General features: G+C 36.0%; 1 protein-coding gene across 1 annotated transcript; it reads right to left on the reverse strand.

Moving 5' to 3' along the window:
• Positions 1–3,750: 3,750 nt before the first annotated feature.
• Positions 3,751–5,064, reverse strand: LOC131861591 (phospholipase A1-Igamma1, chloroplastic-like). The gene has a single exon (XM_059214941.1). The coding sequence runs from the start codon at positions 5,062–5,064 to the stop codon at positions 3,751–3,753; it is 1,314 nt and encodes a 437-aa protein (XP_059070924.1).
• Between the last annotated feature and the right edge of the window lie 7,342 nt (positions 5,065–12,406).

Below are 12,406 nucleotides of genomic sequence, written 5' to 3' on the forward strand. Positions count from 1 at the left end.
AATAATCTATAAAATCATCATCATTATATCATTATTATATAGTGTTATATGAATTGTAATTCTTAAGAACTCATTGAGACAAGAGGCAACTTCAAGTCTTAATCCTCATGAGGATGTTCCATAAGCTTCCGTTGGACCAATTCAACATCCTGCAATATAATTGTTCTACCTTAGACAAACATAATTCCAATTACATCAGCTTGATAAGAAAATTATCTAGAAATTGGAGACTCCAACTTTATTCCAATCATTAAGAGCCAAATTTCCACTTTTCTTTCTATAATTTCCTAGGTTGAATACACTTCATCAAATCACTGAAATATTTTGATAAGTGACCCACAATCTAATTTTCTTTAGATGCAATAATATACCAAGTTTGAATGTTTTCCAAAATGTCATGCAACTCAAGAAACTTTAATAGATGGTAGTCTCCCAACAGGTTGGCAAGACCGCTAGCTCTAATACCTATGTAAGACACCACCTCAGATGTAGCAACTCTTTTTTTATAATTTTCCCCAATTTTAGAGAATTGTCATTAAGACAAATATTTTGCATGCATTTTATAGAAGAGTTTTCATATTGAGGTATTTGGTGATATTTTGTTGATTAGAAAGAAACATATATGTTGTTAGTGAACTTATTTCATGAGTACTTTATTTTGATATGTTTGTCTCCATATTTGTAACATATTGTATCATTTAGTAAAAAAACATCATATTTCCTAGTTCATGTTGTATCATTCAGTATGTTTGTTAGAAAGAAAGGTGTCACTCTAATGGATTACAAGCAAGTCTAGAATAAGACTGCCTAACTATATTTTCTACTGATATCCTATCTCATAAGGAGGAAATTGAGGATGAACTCTTGGTTTAGGTGTAGGAGAGGTTATAGTCAGGCAAAGGGAAGCAATTATCCTTCAATCTCAATGGAAGATTAGTGCATTTACATGCTTTTATATTGCCATCTGAATGACTCTATTTTTTGGGTGTTTTTTAAATTAGTTTTTGGGTGCTACGAGGCTCCATATTTTAGTGCCATAGGATGTAATCATAGAATATGGCTGTTAAGGAATTCTATTTGGCTAATGTGAAGATTGTGGACAGGTTTACCACGAGCTAGGTATACATAGTTATTGAATCTTTTTATGCAGTTTTATTTCTCTTCATATGTAAGTCTCTGTGTCTAGAATATGATAGGGTATGAGATGCCATCATATGGCTGCAAGGAATATTTCTACTCTATTAGTGTTTTTTAGTGTGTATATTATAGTGTATTTGGATATTTTTATAAAAAATTAATATATATGCAATAATAATTTATCTATGTAATCTAGCAATTGTAGCTACAAATACTCATTGTTAATAGAGGATTTAATGCTATTAGAATATTGCATATTTTATATATAGTTTTGAAACATAATTTGCATGGAACTCATTTAATGTTGGTTTTTTTAATTGAACGTCATAGGCCTAGACATTGTGTACATCTAAACAAGGTGTTTTTGCTTGATCTATTAGGTCAGGAAAGCTAAGTGAAATATTACTCATAAATCTTGAATGCAACTTCTAGGAAGTTAATTCCAATTGATTGATGGGCATGGATCACTTGATAGTGTAGTGTAGTCGATTGCTTACAAATACAATTTCACACTCACTTTGGACCCACTTTGGACGTTATGTTCAGTTCATGTATGATTGTGCTTAGTTTCAGGAATGTTTTTGAATACTAGGTGCAATCCGCTACTCATGAGCGTTGTTCTCGTCTAAATTTTGCGCAGTTTGAGTTGTTGTTGGATAGTAGCTCTCGTGTCTCACAAATTTGTTCGAATCGCTCTATGAGTCCTTCAAAGGTGAAATCTAAATTCCATGAGGCATTCTGATAGTTTGATACTATCCCATAAGTTTTATAAATAGCGACGTTTTAAAATACTCATATACATCTTGTGTATTTTTTAATTGTACTTCCAATAAGGTAAATGATTTATTTCTTAGTCCAACCTTTACTTTTATGGTTCTTCCTTCAAGTGGAGCTTGATACTCATTTTGCACAAAAAATAGACATTATAGTATGTAATATTTAAAGGGGAGGAGGATAGTGAATAGATCATTGTTTTATTTATATACATCCTACAGTTTGCTACTCAAACACTAGCTTATTTCTATTTTAGGCTAACTTTTATGTATAAAAATCTGATTCGTTCTTAAATTTTTTATCCTACTAGAATTGAAACTTTTAGGGTCCTATTTCCAAAAGTCCTCTATGATCTCTAGGTTGAATTACGTTAACTTGAATCTTAGGAGGTTCAAGATTTGCTTCCCATTTTTTTTATTGTACTCCCATCCAAATAGAAGTGGATCTAAAATAAAGAACGTTTCCTTTTTAAAAACTCCATACATATTGAGTAATATTGCTAAGTTATTGAAAAAATTCTATGGATAACAATCTATCTATGAGAAATTTGGTAAGCCGAAAGGGTTACTCATAATTGTGCAATATTATCATTGTATGTTGTTGTCTAAGGAACGAGTCCAAAAAACTAAAAAGTATTAGTAGATTTTGGAGATTGCATGTGTCCAAACCGAATCTATGGTCATCTTTAGCAAGTCCATGAAATTTCGTATGTAGGCTGATTGCAAAAATACTAGGCAAAAAGTGGCATTTTAATAAATGATTAAATATATAAGAAAGAAAGAGTACTTAAGAAATTATTGTCCAATAAAATTGGCTATTTGATATTGTATTATAGTTTCCTTGGATTATACATAATTGATTTCAAGGATTTGGTATTGAGCTCATGTAAAGCTCCTAACTTAAAATCATACACTTGTCATTCACGATTTAATCAAAAAATGAAATCAAGAATAAAAAATGCATCCTTTATATTTTGTTGATAGTTGATAAGATTGATTGGTAAAGAAGGAAGCTCAATATTTTCACCATCACAATTTAGTTCCTTATCAAGAAAGCTAACTTGATTCTTTGTAGTCCCTTATGTCTTCTTCAAGCTCTCATAAATTAAATGCAATGCCTCCCCATCATGGGGAAGTTGCGGCATTACCATAGTAGCCTCCACAATAATTGTCACATCCCTAGACAATCATTGTTTTAGAATTATAATGTGTTGGATGTATACTTGTATAATCTTAAAGTATGGGTGCAATTGAGCGACAATAAAATGTGCTAGTGTAGAGCTATATACCTAGAAACCAAATATTTGGTAATCTCATAATTATAGATAGTATGGCATGCATACATGCAATCCTCAACTAAAGTTCTCGGTAGATTTAGATAGCACTAGAACATTCATATTGTCACTAATTCTGAGGATTAGAGAAAGATTTGAGAACTTACCCTTGTTGACTATTTTTACAAATTTTGTATGAAGGTATTTTGGGCTACAACAGAGCTGAGGCGTATTATCTCTTGTTTAATAGCAATGTTCATAATTAAAATCAATACTGATTTACGCGTACTTTTATTATCTATCAGATTACTGATGACACGTGATTGTTTTCTATGACAATCAAAAGCTAATTTGTATCATCCACAGCTATGAACTCCTGCATAGTTGATTTCATTTCACGCTAAAGGTTAAGCTTTGAAGTTAAATTAATTCAATAATGAATGTGACAACATGTTAAATATATACATCCAGATAAAAAGAATAATTCAATAACCAACACAGTTGTGGTGACATTGCGGCGCAGAACGTTGGACGTTGATGTCATCTGGAGTTGAGTGAGACATGAATTATTCCTCTTCTGATGGCTGCGTCCATTTGCCATCTGGACCTTTAACGAGGCCCTTGTTCTGTTCCTGCCACCATTTTGGAGGAATTTCATATTTCTCGCGCAATAAATCACAGCTCTTATTAACCAGAGCATGATCTCTTCCACTCCAAGAAAACGGCTGCTTACTTCCAACATACCCGTCCAGTAAATGCAAGTAAAGCTCTAAATTATGAAAGTAGGCAAGATTATGGGTGTGCTGAATGAATGGAGAATTGTTGTGTAAAGGAAGCTCGAAGCCAACATGAAAGTATGTCCACGGAAGCCAATGCAGCAATTTGCTGAGGCATCCCACGTTCTCGTTCATACAAACTCCGGGCACTTTGGGAACCACGTCACGCTTGTTCACAAACCTCAGCACTTTCACTCCAATCTCCTCCACCCGTTTAGCAAACGCAAGATTTCCCACCCGGGGAGAGGCAAAAGCGAAGACGGTGACGGGAATTTGATGAAAATTATGCTTGGTGCAAAGCATTTGTTTGATATCATAAGCGCTCAAGGTTGCAAGAGCAGCTCCTAAGCTGTGTCCCGTAAATGTTATGCTTAAATTGTCCATCTCTTTTTCATAAACTTGAATCAATCGTTCTATCTCTGAGACTACCAAATCTCTGGTGCTGATGTTCACAGTGGCTCCTGCAGCGCCTTGACGGTGACGGACAGTTGAAGTATAGCAGCTCAGGAATCCTCTCTCAATTAGTACTCCATCCGCGAAATGATGCTCTTGGTTTTTGCCTGTCCTCTTGCATCTATAGGATAATCTTGTAGGTACAAGAATATCTCTCAGGTCTTCTATCCATTCTTCAGCAGTCTGAGTTCCTCTCCATGCAATCACTATGTCTCGTCGTCCAAGCCTTCTTATCTCATTTGGATCCGTGCAAACTGCAATAAAACCCAACCAAACACCTTGGTCTTTTGGTTTCTCACCAAAAACTTGATTTAACAGATTAGTATTGGCGTAAACATATTTAGTGACTTGGTAGCCACTTTCAGACATGCCCATCTTATTGAACAGATCTCTTTTACTGTGATAACATGTGCCGTAGTTTTTGGAGTAGCTTTTGCCATCAAATGCGTCGTAACAAAGCTGTGCCAAATTCCCATATCTGAGAGCTTCAGCTTTCAAATTGGGCACCATGGGATCAAGCAAACCATTCCAATTATGGGCACCTTGTATATCTCTCCATACGTCACATAGCTGAGGCTGCGTTGAGTTAGTTTGGGAACTGGGTAATAATACAGCATTATCTTCAAGCTGGGGCAATGGAAATACGGCCATTGATTGACTGATAGAAATTAAGGAATCAATCAAATAATTGTGTCTGATTTCTGGGATGTCAAACAATGATCGGCCAGACAAAGCGTTCGAGGATGAATACAAGGTTTAAGACGAGCACCTTATAAATAGAAAATCACGCACTACAATAGCAGACAATCACGCACTACAATAGCAGACAAAGTAGAATTTCAATCTTCCAACCTGAACTTCTTCTTGTTGACGAGAATTGGGCATATAAGGCTTTGACTTCCCTTGTTCTTCCCGCGTTGTTGTTTTCAAACCTAACGTTCAGACACTAGATTAATACTACAGTATTTATTCAAAGACTATAATCAGAAGGTGTCAAGCTCCCCCACACAGATTGCAATATATTTTTTCAGCCGCCTTCACATCATGTATCTCGTGAATTTCCATCGCCACACTCAGATTGTCTGGCCAGGGGTTCCTAACTTTCAAATTAGCAAAACCCATGACCGCTATTTCTTTGTATCAATGCAAACTGCGCATTTTCTAACATTTTAATATTTAAAAGGAAAGATCATAAATTTGTGTGTTAAGATCTTGTTTAGGTATAAAACTGGTATCAAAAAGTTTGACAGGGATTTCCTAATTTTCTTGAATGTAAAAGTGAACATTTTTCAAAGGGGCATTTGTAACTTGGGTAAGAACAAGCTATAAATAAACCGACAGAAATGTTGTTTATGTCAAGGTGTGGAAAGTAATTAAGGATGGACTCAGATCATGCGTGGTTTTAAGATAGACACATCTCACATGACACATGATATAAAAAAGATCCTTTTCGCTCCATTTTATCTAGGTTGATGTCAAATTTTGTGATTTTATATGTTGAAATCACATATTTTGATTGTGGTGTTTTATGTTTTAAAAAACATGTCTATGTTTGGATATCTGTGTTTACATTTATTGATGAAGTATTTGAGATATTTATAAGAGAACTCCATTAATTCAGTTTTATATCTTCCTACACATCTATTATTCGTTAACCCAACTCTAGATTAGGATTTTCTAAAAAAATGTGAAAAAATATCTAACTAATTCAAGTCAAGTGTTAACCTTGTATCATTTGTCACTTTCTTTATAATTTTTAAAATCTTTGTGAGCTTAAAATCTCATGTCCTTGTGTATATAAACTAGTTTGGAGGGCTAAAATTGCAACAAGTTTTACATAGTGGGTCCAAGAATTTGCTAATTTACACAAAATTGATCGACAATTGTTAGAAAATCAATCAAACATTGTGGCTCACCTTGAATTGCGAATAATATGGCAACTATATTTGATGGGTAGAAGTGTAGATCCCTTAGGGATTTGTATTGACTTTATGGAATCATTGTATTTTTTTTCTAAGTGTATCCTTTTGCTTGTGAAATCCAATAGAGAGGTCTGTTTTAAAATCAATTTGTTGATCGATGGTCATCCCCAAACTTGCCATACTTAATACTTGCAAATGTGGTTGCAACTTTAGGTTTCCATCACCGATCATCTTGATTGCATTTTCAATCAAATAATTCATTTCCGCGGGATAGTAAATTATTCCTATAAAAATTGAAATACATATGAAAACTATTACGCAATGAATGTAAACTATAAAACTTTACCTTATGAAGCAGACATTGCAAATGAAGTTGAAACAATAATACCTATTTAACCATGTATAATTAATGTTGAAGATACAACATAGTTGTTTCCAAGATGAATTAATTTTTTGAAGTGTAATACATTTAGATAGGTTAAACATATTTTTTGAATAATACATGTCAATTTTCTTGTTTTGATGTTTTACAACAAGATAATGTCTTATGGAAGTTTACACTCTACATAATTAGAAAGAATGAATGGTGGTGAGTAAAAAGGGATACAAAATATGAGCAATATTCTATACGACTTGTAAAATGCCAATAATCTAAAAATAACATTTATTTTTACAAACATAAATATAAATGTGGATTAGAATGAGTGAATTAAAGATTTTTTAGTTATTACTAAGCTAAAAAATTATAATGAATTTATGTAAAATGGTAATAATTATTGATATAAACATATAGTTCCTATTATTGGTTTAGTTATGATTGATTAAAGCAAGATAGGCCTGGACCTCTTACATAACCACTATAAAGAAGCTACTTGAAGACAGAGGACCAGAGGAGGTCATACGGGCCCCACTAGGTAAGGTTGAAGCCAAATGAAACTTATAAAGTCTTAGAATTAAACCCTGGTGAAGAGGGAGAGTGTTCTTGGAAACCACCGACTGAGATAAGGAGGAGCAAATCCATAATTTTTTTTAAAATTTAGCTCCTATTATTGGTGTAGTAAAAATATTAGTTAGAACTTTTATTATGTGCCAACAATTGTAAGTAATTCAAATGAAATGTGGGACGTAATTTGCAATTAATTAATTATTGCTAGTAGGTATGATCACTTGTAAATACATCTATCACTAATTGTTGGAGAACAGTAATAGAAATTTAAAATAGGAAGCAACTCAAGAAAAGACCAAAAACTTGAAATATAAAAAATAAAGTTATTATATTTTATTAATGTAAGCAGCTAGAGAGGTGGGAATGGCGGGAACAACTGGAGTGACTGGTTTGAATTCGAATGGAGCAGGAGCAGGAGCGGGAAGATTGGGTGATGAAGGTTTCGGAGGCTCCCACGTGATGTAATCCATGGGAGAAACAAAACCTAAAGCTTCTGATGGCAGTCTCAACGGGTTTTGGGATGGGGACACCTTGCCGGTACCAACAAAAGAAAAAACTGACTTTACTGTTTTACCTTGTGGTGGGGAGGGTCCCAGAAAGTTTGTGGAGAATCTTAGGAAACCGGGATCTCTAGACTGCAACAGAAAATGGTCTACTTTATTTGGGTCAAACCTCAAATGCAAGGCTATTGCGCCTCTTCCCCATAAAGTGGACCTGAAGTTTGGCTCTTGTTCAATTTCTATTCCAGATTGTATCGTGGAAAAGAATATGGCTAATCTGACCCCTGTCCTGGTTGGCAAGTTTATTGGCCCTCGACCTAATATTGAAGCTGTTAGGGATTCGGTGTCTCGTAAATGGAAGGGAAAGGGTCAAATTGATGTGGTTTCCATGTCTAATGGTTTTTTCTCCTTCTCCTTTGCCTGTGAGGAGGACCTTCGATCTTTCTTAGCGGGTGGTCCCTGGATGTTAGGCAAATCATCGTTGGCTCTCAAGAAATGGGAACTAGGCTTTAACCCAAAGGAATGGGAATGTAATGAGGCCCCTATTTGGGTGCGGCTACCAAATTTTCCTATGGAGTTCTAGGGTGAAGAAATCTTTGCTGGGATTGTTGGATGCTTTGGTGAGCTCCTTTCAGTTGACCCAGTGACCTCTGCGAAGACGCGTCTAGTGTATGCTAGAATCTGTGTGAATGTTAAACAATCTGCTAATTTGCCAAAGGAGATTGGCCCCTTCTCTAAGCTGGGCAAATGGGTTTAGAAAGTCGAGTATGAATCTATTCCCTTTACTTGTTTCCATTGTAAAAAAGTTGGTCATTGGGCCAGGGAATGCCCTTCTAAGCCTATGCCTAAGAGGAGTTGGAAGAAGAAAAATGAGACAAAGGGGGTGGATTTGGTGGAGTCTCCGTCCTTAGATCCCACTCCATGTATGGATGGAATGAATAATATCCCATGTGTTCAGGTTGGTCCAGATCCAAATCCTTCAAACCTAGATCCCTTGAATGAGGGGGGGGGGATGCAGGGGGAAGTTTGAAGCCCGAGGAGATTTCTAATGGGGATAAGTCTATGACGGAGGTTCATAGGGTTAAGGATCCTTGCATCCACCTTGTTGTTGATGTTGGGAATTTATTGGATTCAAACATTACTGACGATGTGACCCAGGATGATGATAATCCAAATCTGTTTATTGAGGTAAAAACTAAGCACAAAAAAAGGAACTCCCCAAATGGTCATTTATTAACACTGGTTTCTAGTGGTGTTAAGACTAGAAACAAACAAAAGGTGGATTGTGGATCTGATTTGAGGGTAGTGGGGAGGCCTCCCAATGCGATTAGTAGAGACAACAATAGTCAGTATTCCATTGTTTATGGAGTCCAAATAACACTACAAGACATGGGGATTGGTTCCCCCCATCTAGTCAAATGAAAGTCATTTCATGGAATATTAGGGGATTGAATCATTCCCACAAACATGATCTTCTATCCAACCTAGTTAGAGATCACAAGCTAGATATATTCTTGTTCAAGAAACCAAAATGCCTGGTTGTAGAGTGGAAAAGATCAAATTGGTTATTTTTAGAGATTGTGGAACTAGTTGTGCTAATGCTAATGGGGCTTATGGTGGTACTGCCACTTTGTGCAATCCTAGATGGCTTTTGGGTAAGGTTGTCTTTACTTCTCCTAATCACATTGCCACTAGATTTACTAGTCTATCTGATGGATCATCTTGGATCATTTCTAATATCTATGGTCCAAATGGGAAAAACGCTATAAAAATGCTCGGGTCCTGTATTATTAATGCTAGAATGGCTTTCCCAAATGGGAAATGGATTCTATTGGGGGATTTTAATACCCCATTATCTAGTATGGAAAAGGCTGATGGGATGCTTGTTTTGGAAGAAAGTAGGGAGGACTTGGTGGATATGATTAACTCTCTGTGTTTGTTAGACATTAATCTCCTTGGAGCTAAATTCACTTGTTCCAACAGAAGAAGTGGGGGGGGCCTCATCCAAGTCAGACTGGACAGAGGTATTATTTCTCCTGAGTGGATTCATAATGCTTCTTGTAGATTAAATGTGTTGTCCAGAATTGGGTCTAATCATTTCCCGATTTTTCTGATTATATCCCCTTTAACTGGGAGGAAGGCCTTCCCCTTAAGGTTTGAGAAGATGTGGCTTTTAGCTCTGGATATTTATGACAATATTTCTAAATGGTGGAATGTTGACATTCAGGGAACTGCAATGTTTAGAGTGGCTAATAAACTAGCCAATATTATTTCCAATATCCAACTTTGGAATAAAGTTTCCTTCAGCAATATTTTTTAGATAAAAGAAAACCTTAAGAAAGATTTGGATGATGTACAGTCTCAGATTCAAGATGTGGGGTATGATCCTATGGTTATGGATAAAGAAGTTGAGTTACTTACCAAGATTCATGATATCATCTCTAAGGAGGAGGAATTCTGGAATCAAAGGTCCAAAGATTTATGGCTCAAATCTGGTCACAAAAACATGAAGTTTTTTCATATGACTATCCTCAAACATAGGGCCTCAAACAAAATCAATAAAATTTTAGTGGATCATGGCTGGATTGATAAGCATGAGGAGTTAAACTAGGAAGCCATTATATATTTTTCCACTCTTCTTTCGGATGATGGCTGTCAGGATGTTAATGCTCAAGATGAGATCCTGTCGAAGTTTAGATGTACTGTTTCCCAAGACATGAATAAGGAGCTAACCATAATCCCATCTCATGATGAGGTTAGAGCTGCAGACTTTTCCTGTGAAGGTAATAAAGTTCTTGGCCCTGACGGTTTCCCTATGTTTTTCAAACTTTTTGGCAGATTATTGGTTCGAATGTTGTGGATGCTGCTAGAGAGTTCTTTGGTTCCTGATCTCTTCTTAAGGAACTAAATGCTACCTTTTTTTGTCCTGATCCCTAAGAAACCTGATGCCTATTCCTTTCAGGACTTTAGACCCATTAGTTTATGTAACTCGATCTATAAAATCTTTACCAAGATCATTGTGTTTAGGCTTAAAAATTTGCTGCATTCTTTGATTTCGAAGCATCAGAATGGTTTCGTACCTGGTAGACAGATTTTGGATTCTATTATTGTTGTCCATGAGAATATCCATTCTTTAAGAAATCGGGCTTCTTGTTGAAGTTGGATCTTCTCAAATCTTATGATCAGGTCAATTGGATTTTTTTGTTTAAAGTGCTTCAATCCTTTGGTTTTGGTAACCATTTCATCTAGCTTGTCAATCAGTGTGTTACCACTCCCAAATTTTAGGTTTTGGTCAATGGTTCGATGTCTGTTTGTTTTTGGCGTCATGGGGTATTAGACAAGGGGATCCTCTCTCCCCGTTTCTCTTTATTCTGATGAGTGAAGCTTTTGAAAAAACTATCCAGAGAGATGTTAGGAAGAGCAATTTGAGGGGTTTACAACCTTCTTCCCAAGCTACTATTTGCTCCCACCATCAATTTGTTGATGATACACTACTGATGGGGGAAAGTTTGATTAAAGAAGCAAATACTATTAAAGCTATCCTAGATACTTATGAGAAAGGATCGGGGAAAAAAGTCAGTCTGTCTAAAAGCTCCATTTTCTTCATGAATACTTCTGAGAATAGAAAAATGAAGATTGCCAATATTTTGGGCTGCAAAATGGGTGTTCTCCCTTATTCATATTTGGGTCTGCCCTTGTGTGTGGGACCTACCTCGGACTCCTTCTGGTCTAGTCTGATTGATAGATTTCAAATGAAGCTGGCTGGTTGGAAAGGAGCTTTGTTAAGCCAAGCGGGTAAACTTCAATTAATTAAGGCTTTTCTTCAGAACCTTCCCGTGTATGCTATGAGTCTATTTAAAATCCTGGCCAAATTTGCTGATAGAATGAAAGTATACAAAAGAAATTGCTTTGGTGAGGTTCTAAATCCAAGAGTAGGATTCATTTGTTCACCTGGGATCAGGTTTGTTTGCCTAGAAATAGAGGAGGCCTGGATATCAGACATCTAAGAGACTTTAATAGAGCTTTAATGGCTAAGTAGCTATGGAGATGTTTAAAGGAGAACAATGAATTGATCGATATTTTCAAGGACTAATACCAAATTCATGATTTCCAAAGAATGTTGGAAAATTATTCCCTCCCGACTTCTGTCTCTCATATTTGGAATAATTTCTTCAGATCCTCTTTCATTATTTCTCACGGAAGCCGATGGGTTCTAGAAAATGGTAGAAATATAAGGTTTTGGGATGATTGGTGGACAGGAGAGGGGCCTTTGTCTAATTCAGTGTGGGCTTCATAATTCAAAGAGAAATGCATTAATCTCATTGCAACTTGGGTTGCAGATTATATGAGTAATGGAGTTTGGGTGGACCTTAGAACCTTGGATGCTTCTTTGGCTGCTTTGTACTCTTGGCTGAACCTGATCATCATTCCATCCTCTGGTGGAAGATGTGGCTATATGGAATGGTTCTACCTCGGGGCATTTTTTGGTGACAGATGCTTTCTGAATCATCACCAAGTCTTTTTCTCCTCCCCCCTTTTGGGCTAGAGCTTGGAATAAACTCTCAATTCCTAAAGTTAATATATTCTTCTGGTTATTCATGCAAAATAAGATCTCTACCATTGAT

The sequence above is a fragment of the Cryptomeria japonica genome, unplaced genomic scaffold, assembly GCF_030272615.1.
Source record: "Cryptomeria japonica unplaced genomic scaffold, Sugi_1.0 HiC_scaffold_28, whole genome shotgun sequence".
Lineage (NCBI taxonomy): Eukaryota > Viridiplantae > Streptophyta > Pinopsida > Cupressales > Cupressaceae > Cryptomeria > Cryptomeria japonica.

Excerpts from the sequence above, each read along its gene's own strand:
- LOC131861591 (XM_059214941.1), bottom strand. The coding sequence starts at position 5,064 with ATGGCCGTATTTCCATTGCCCCAGCTTGAAGATAATGCTGTATTATTA.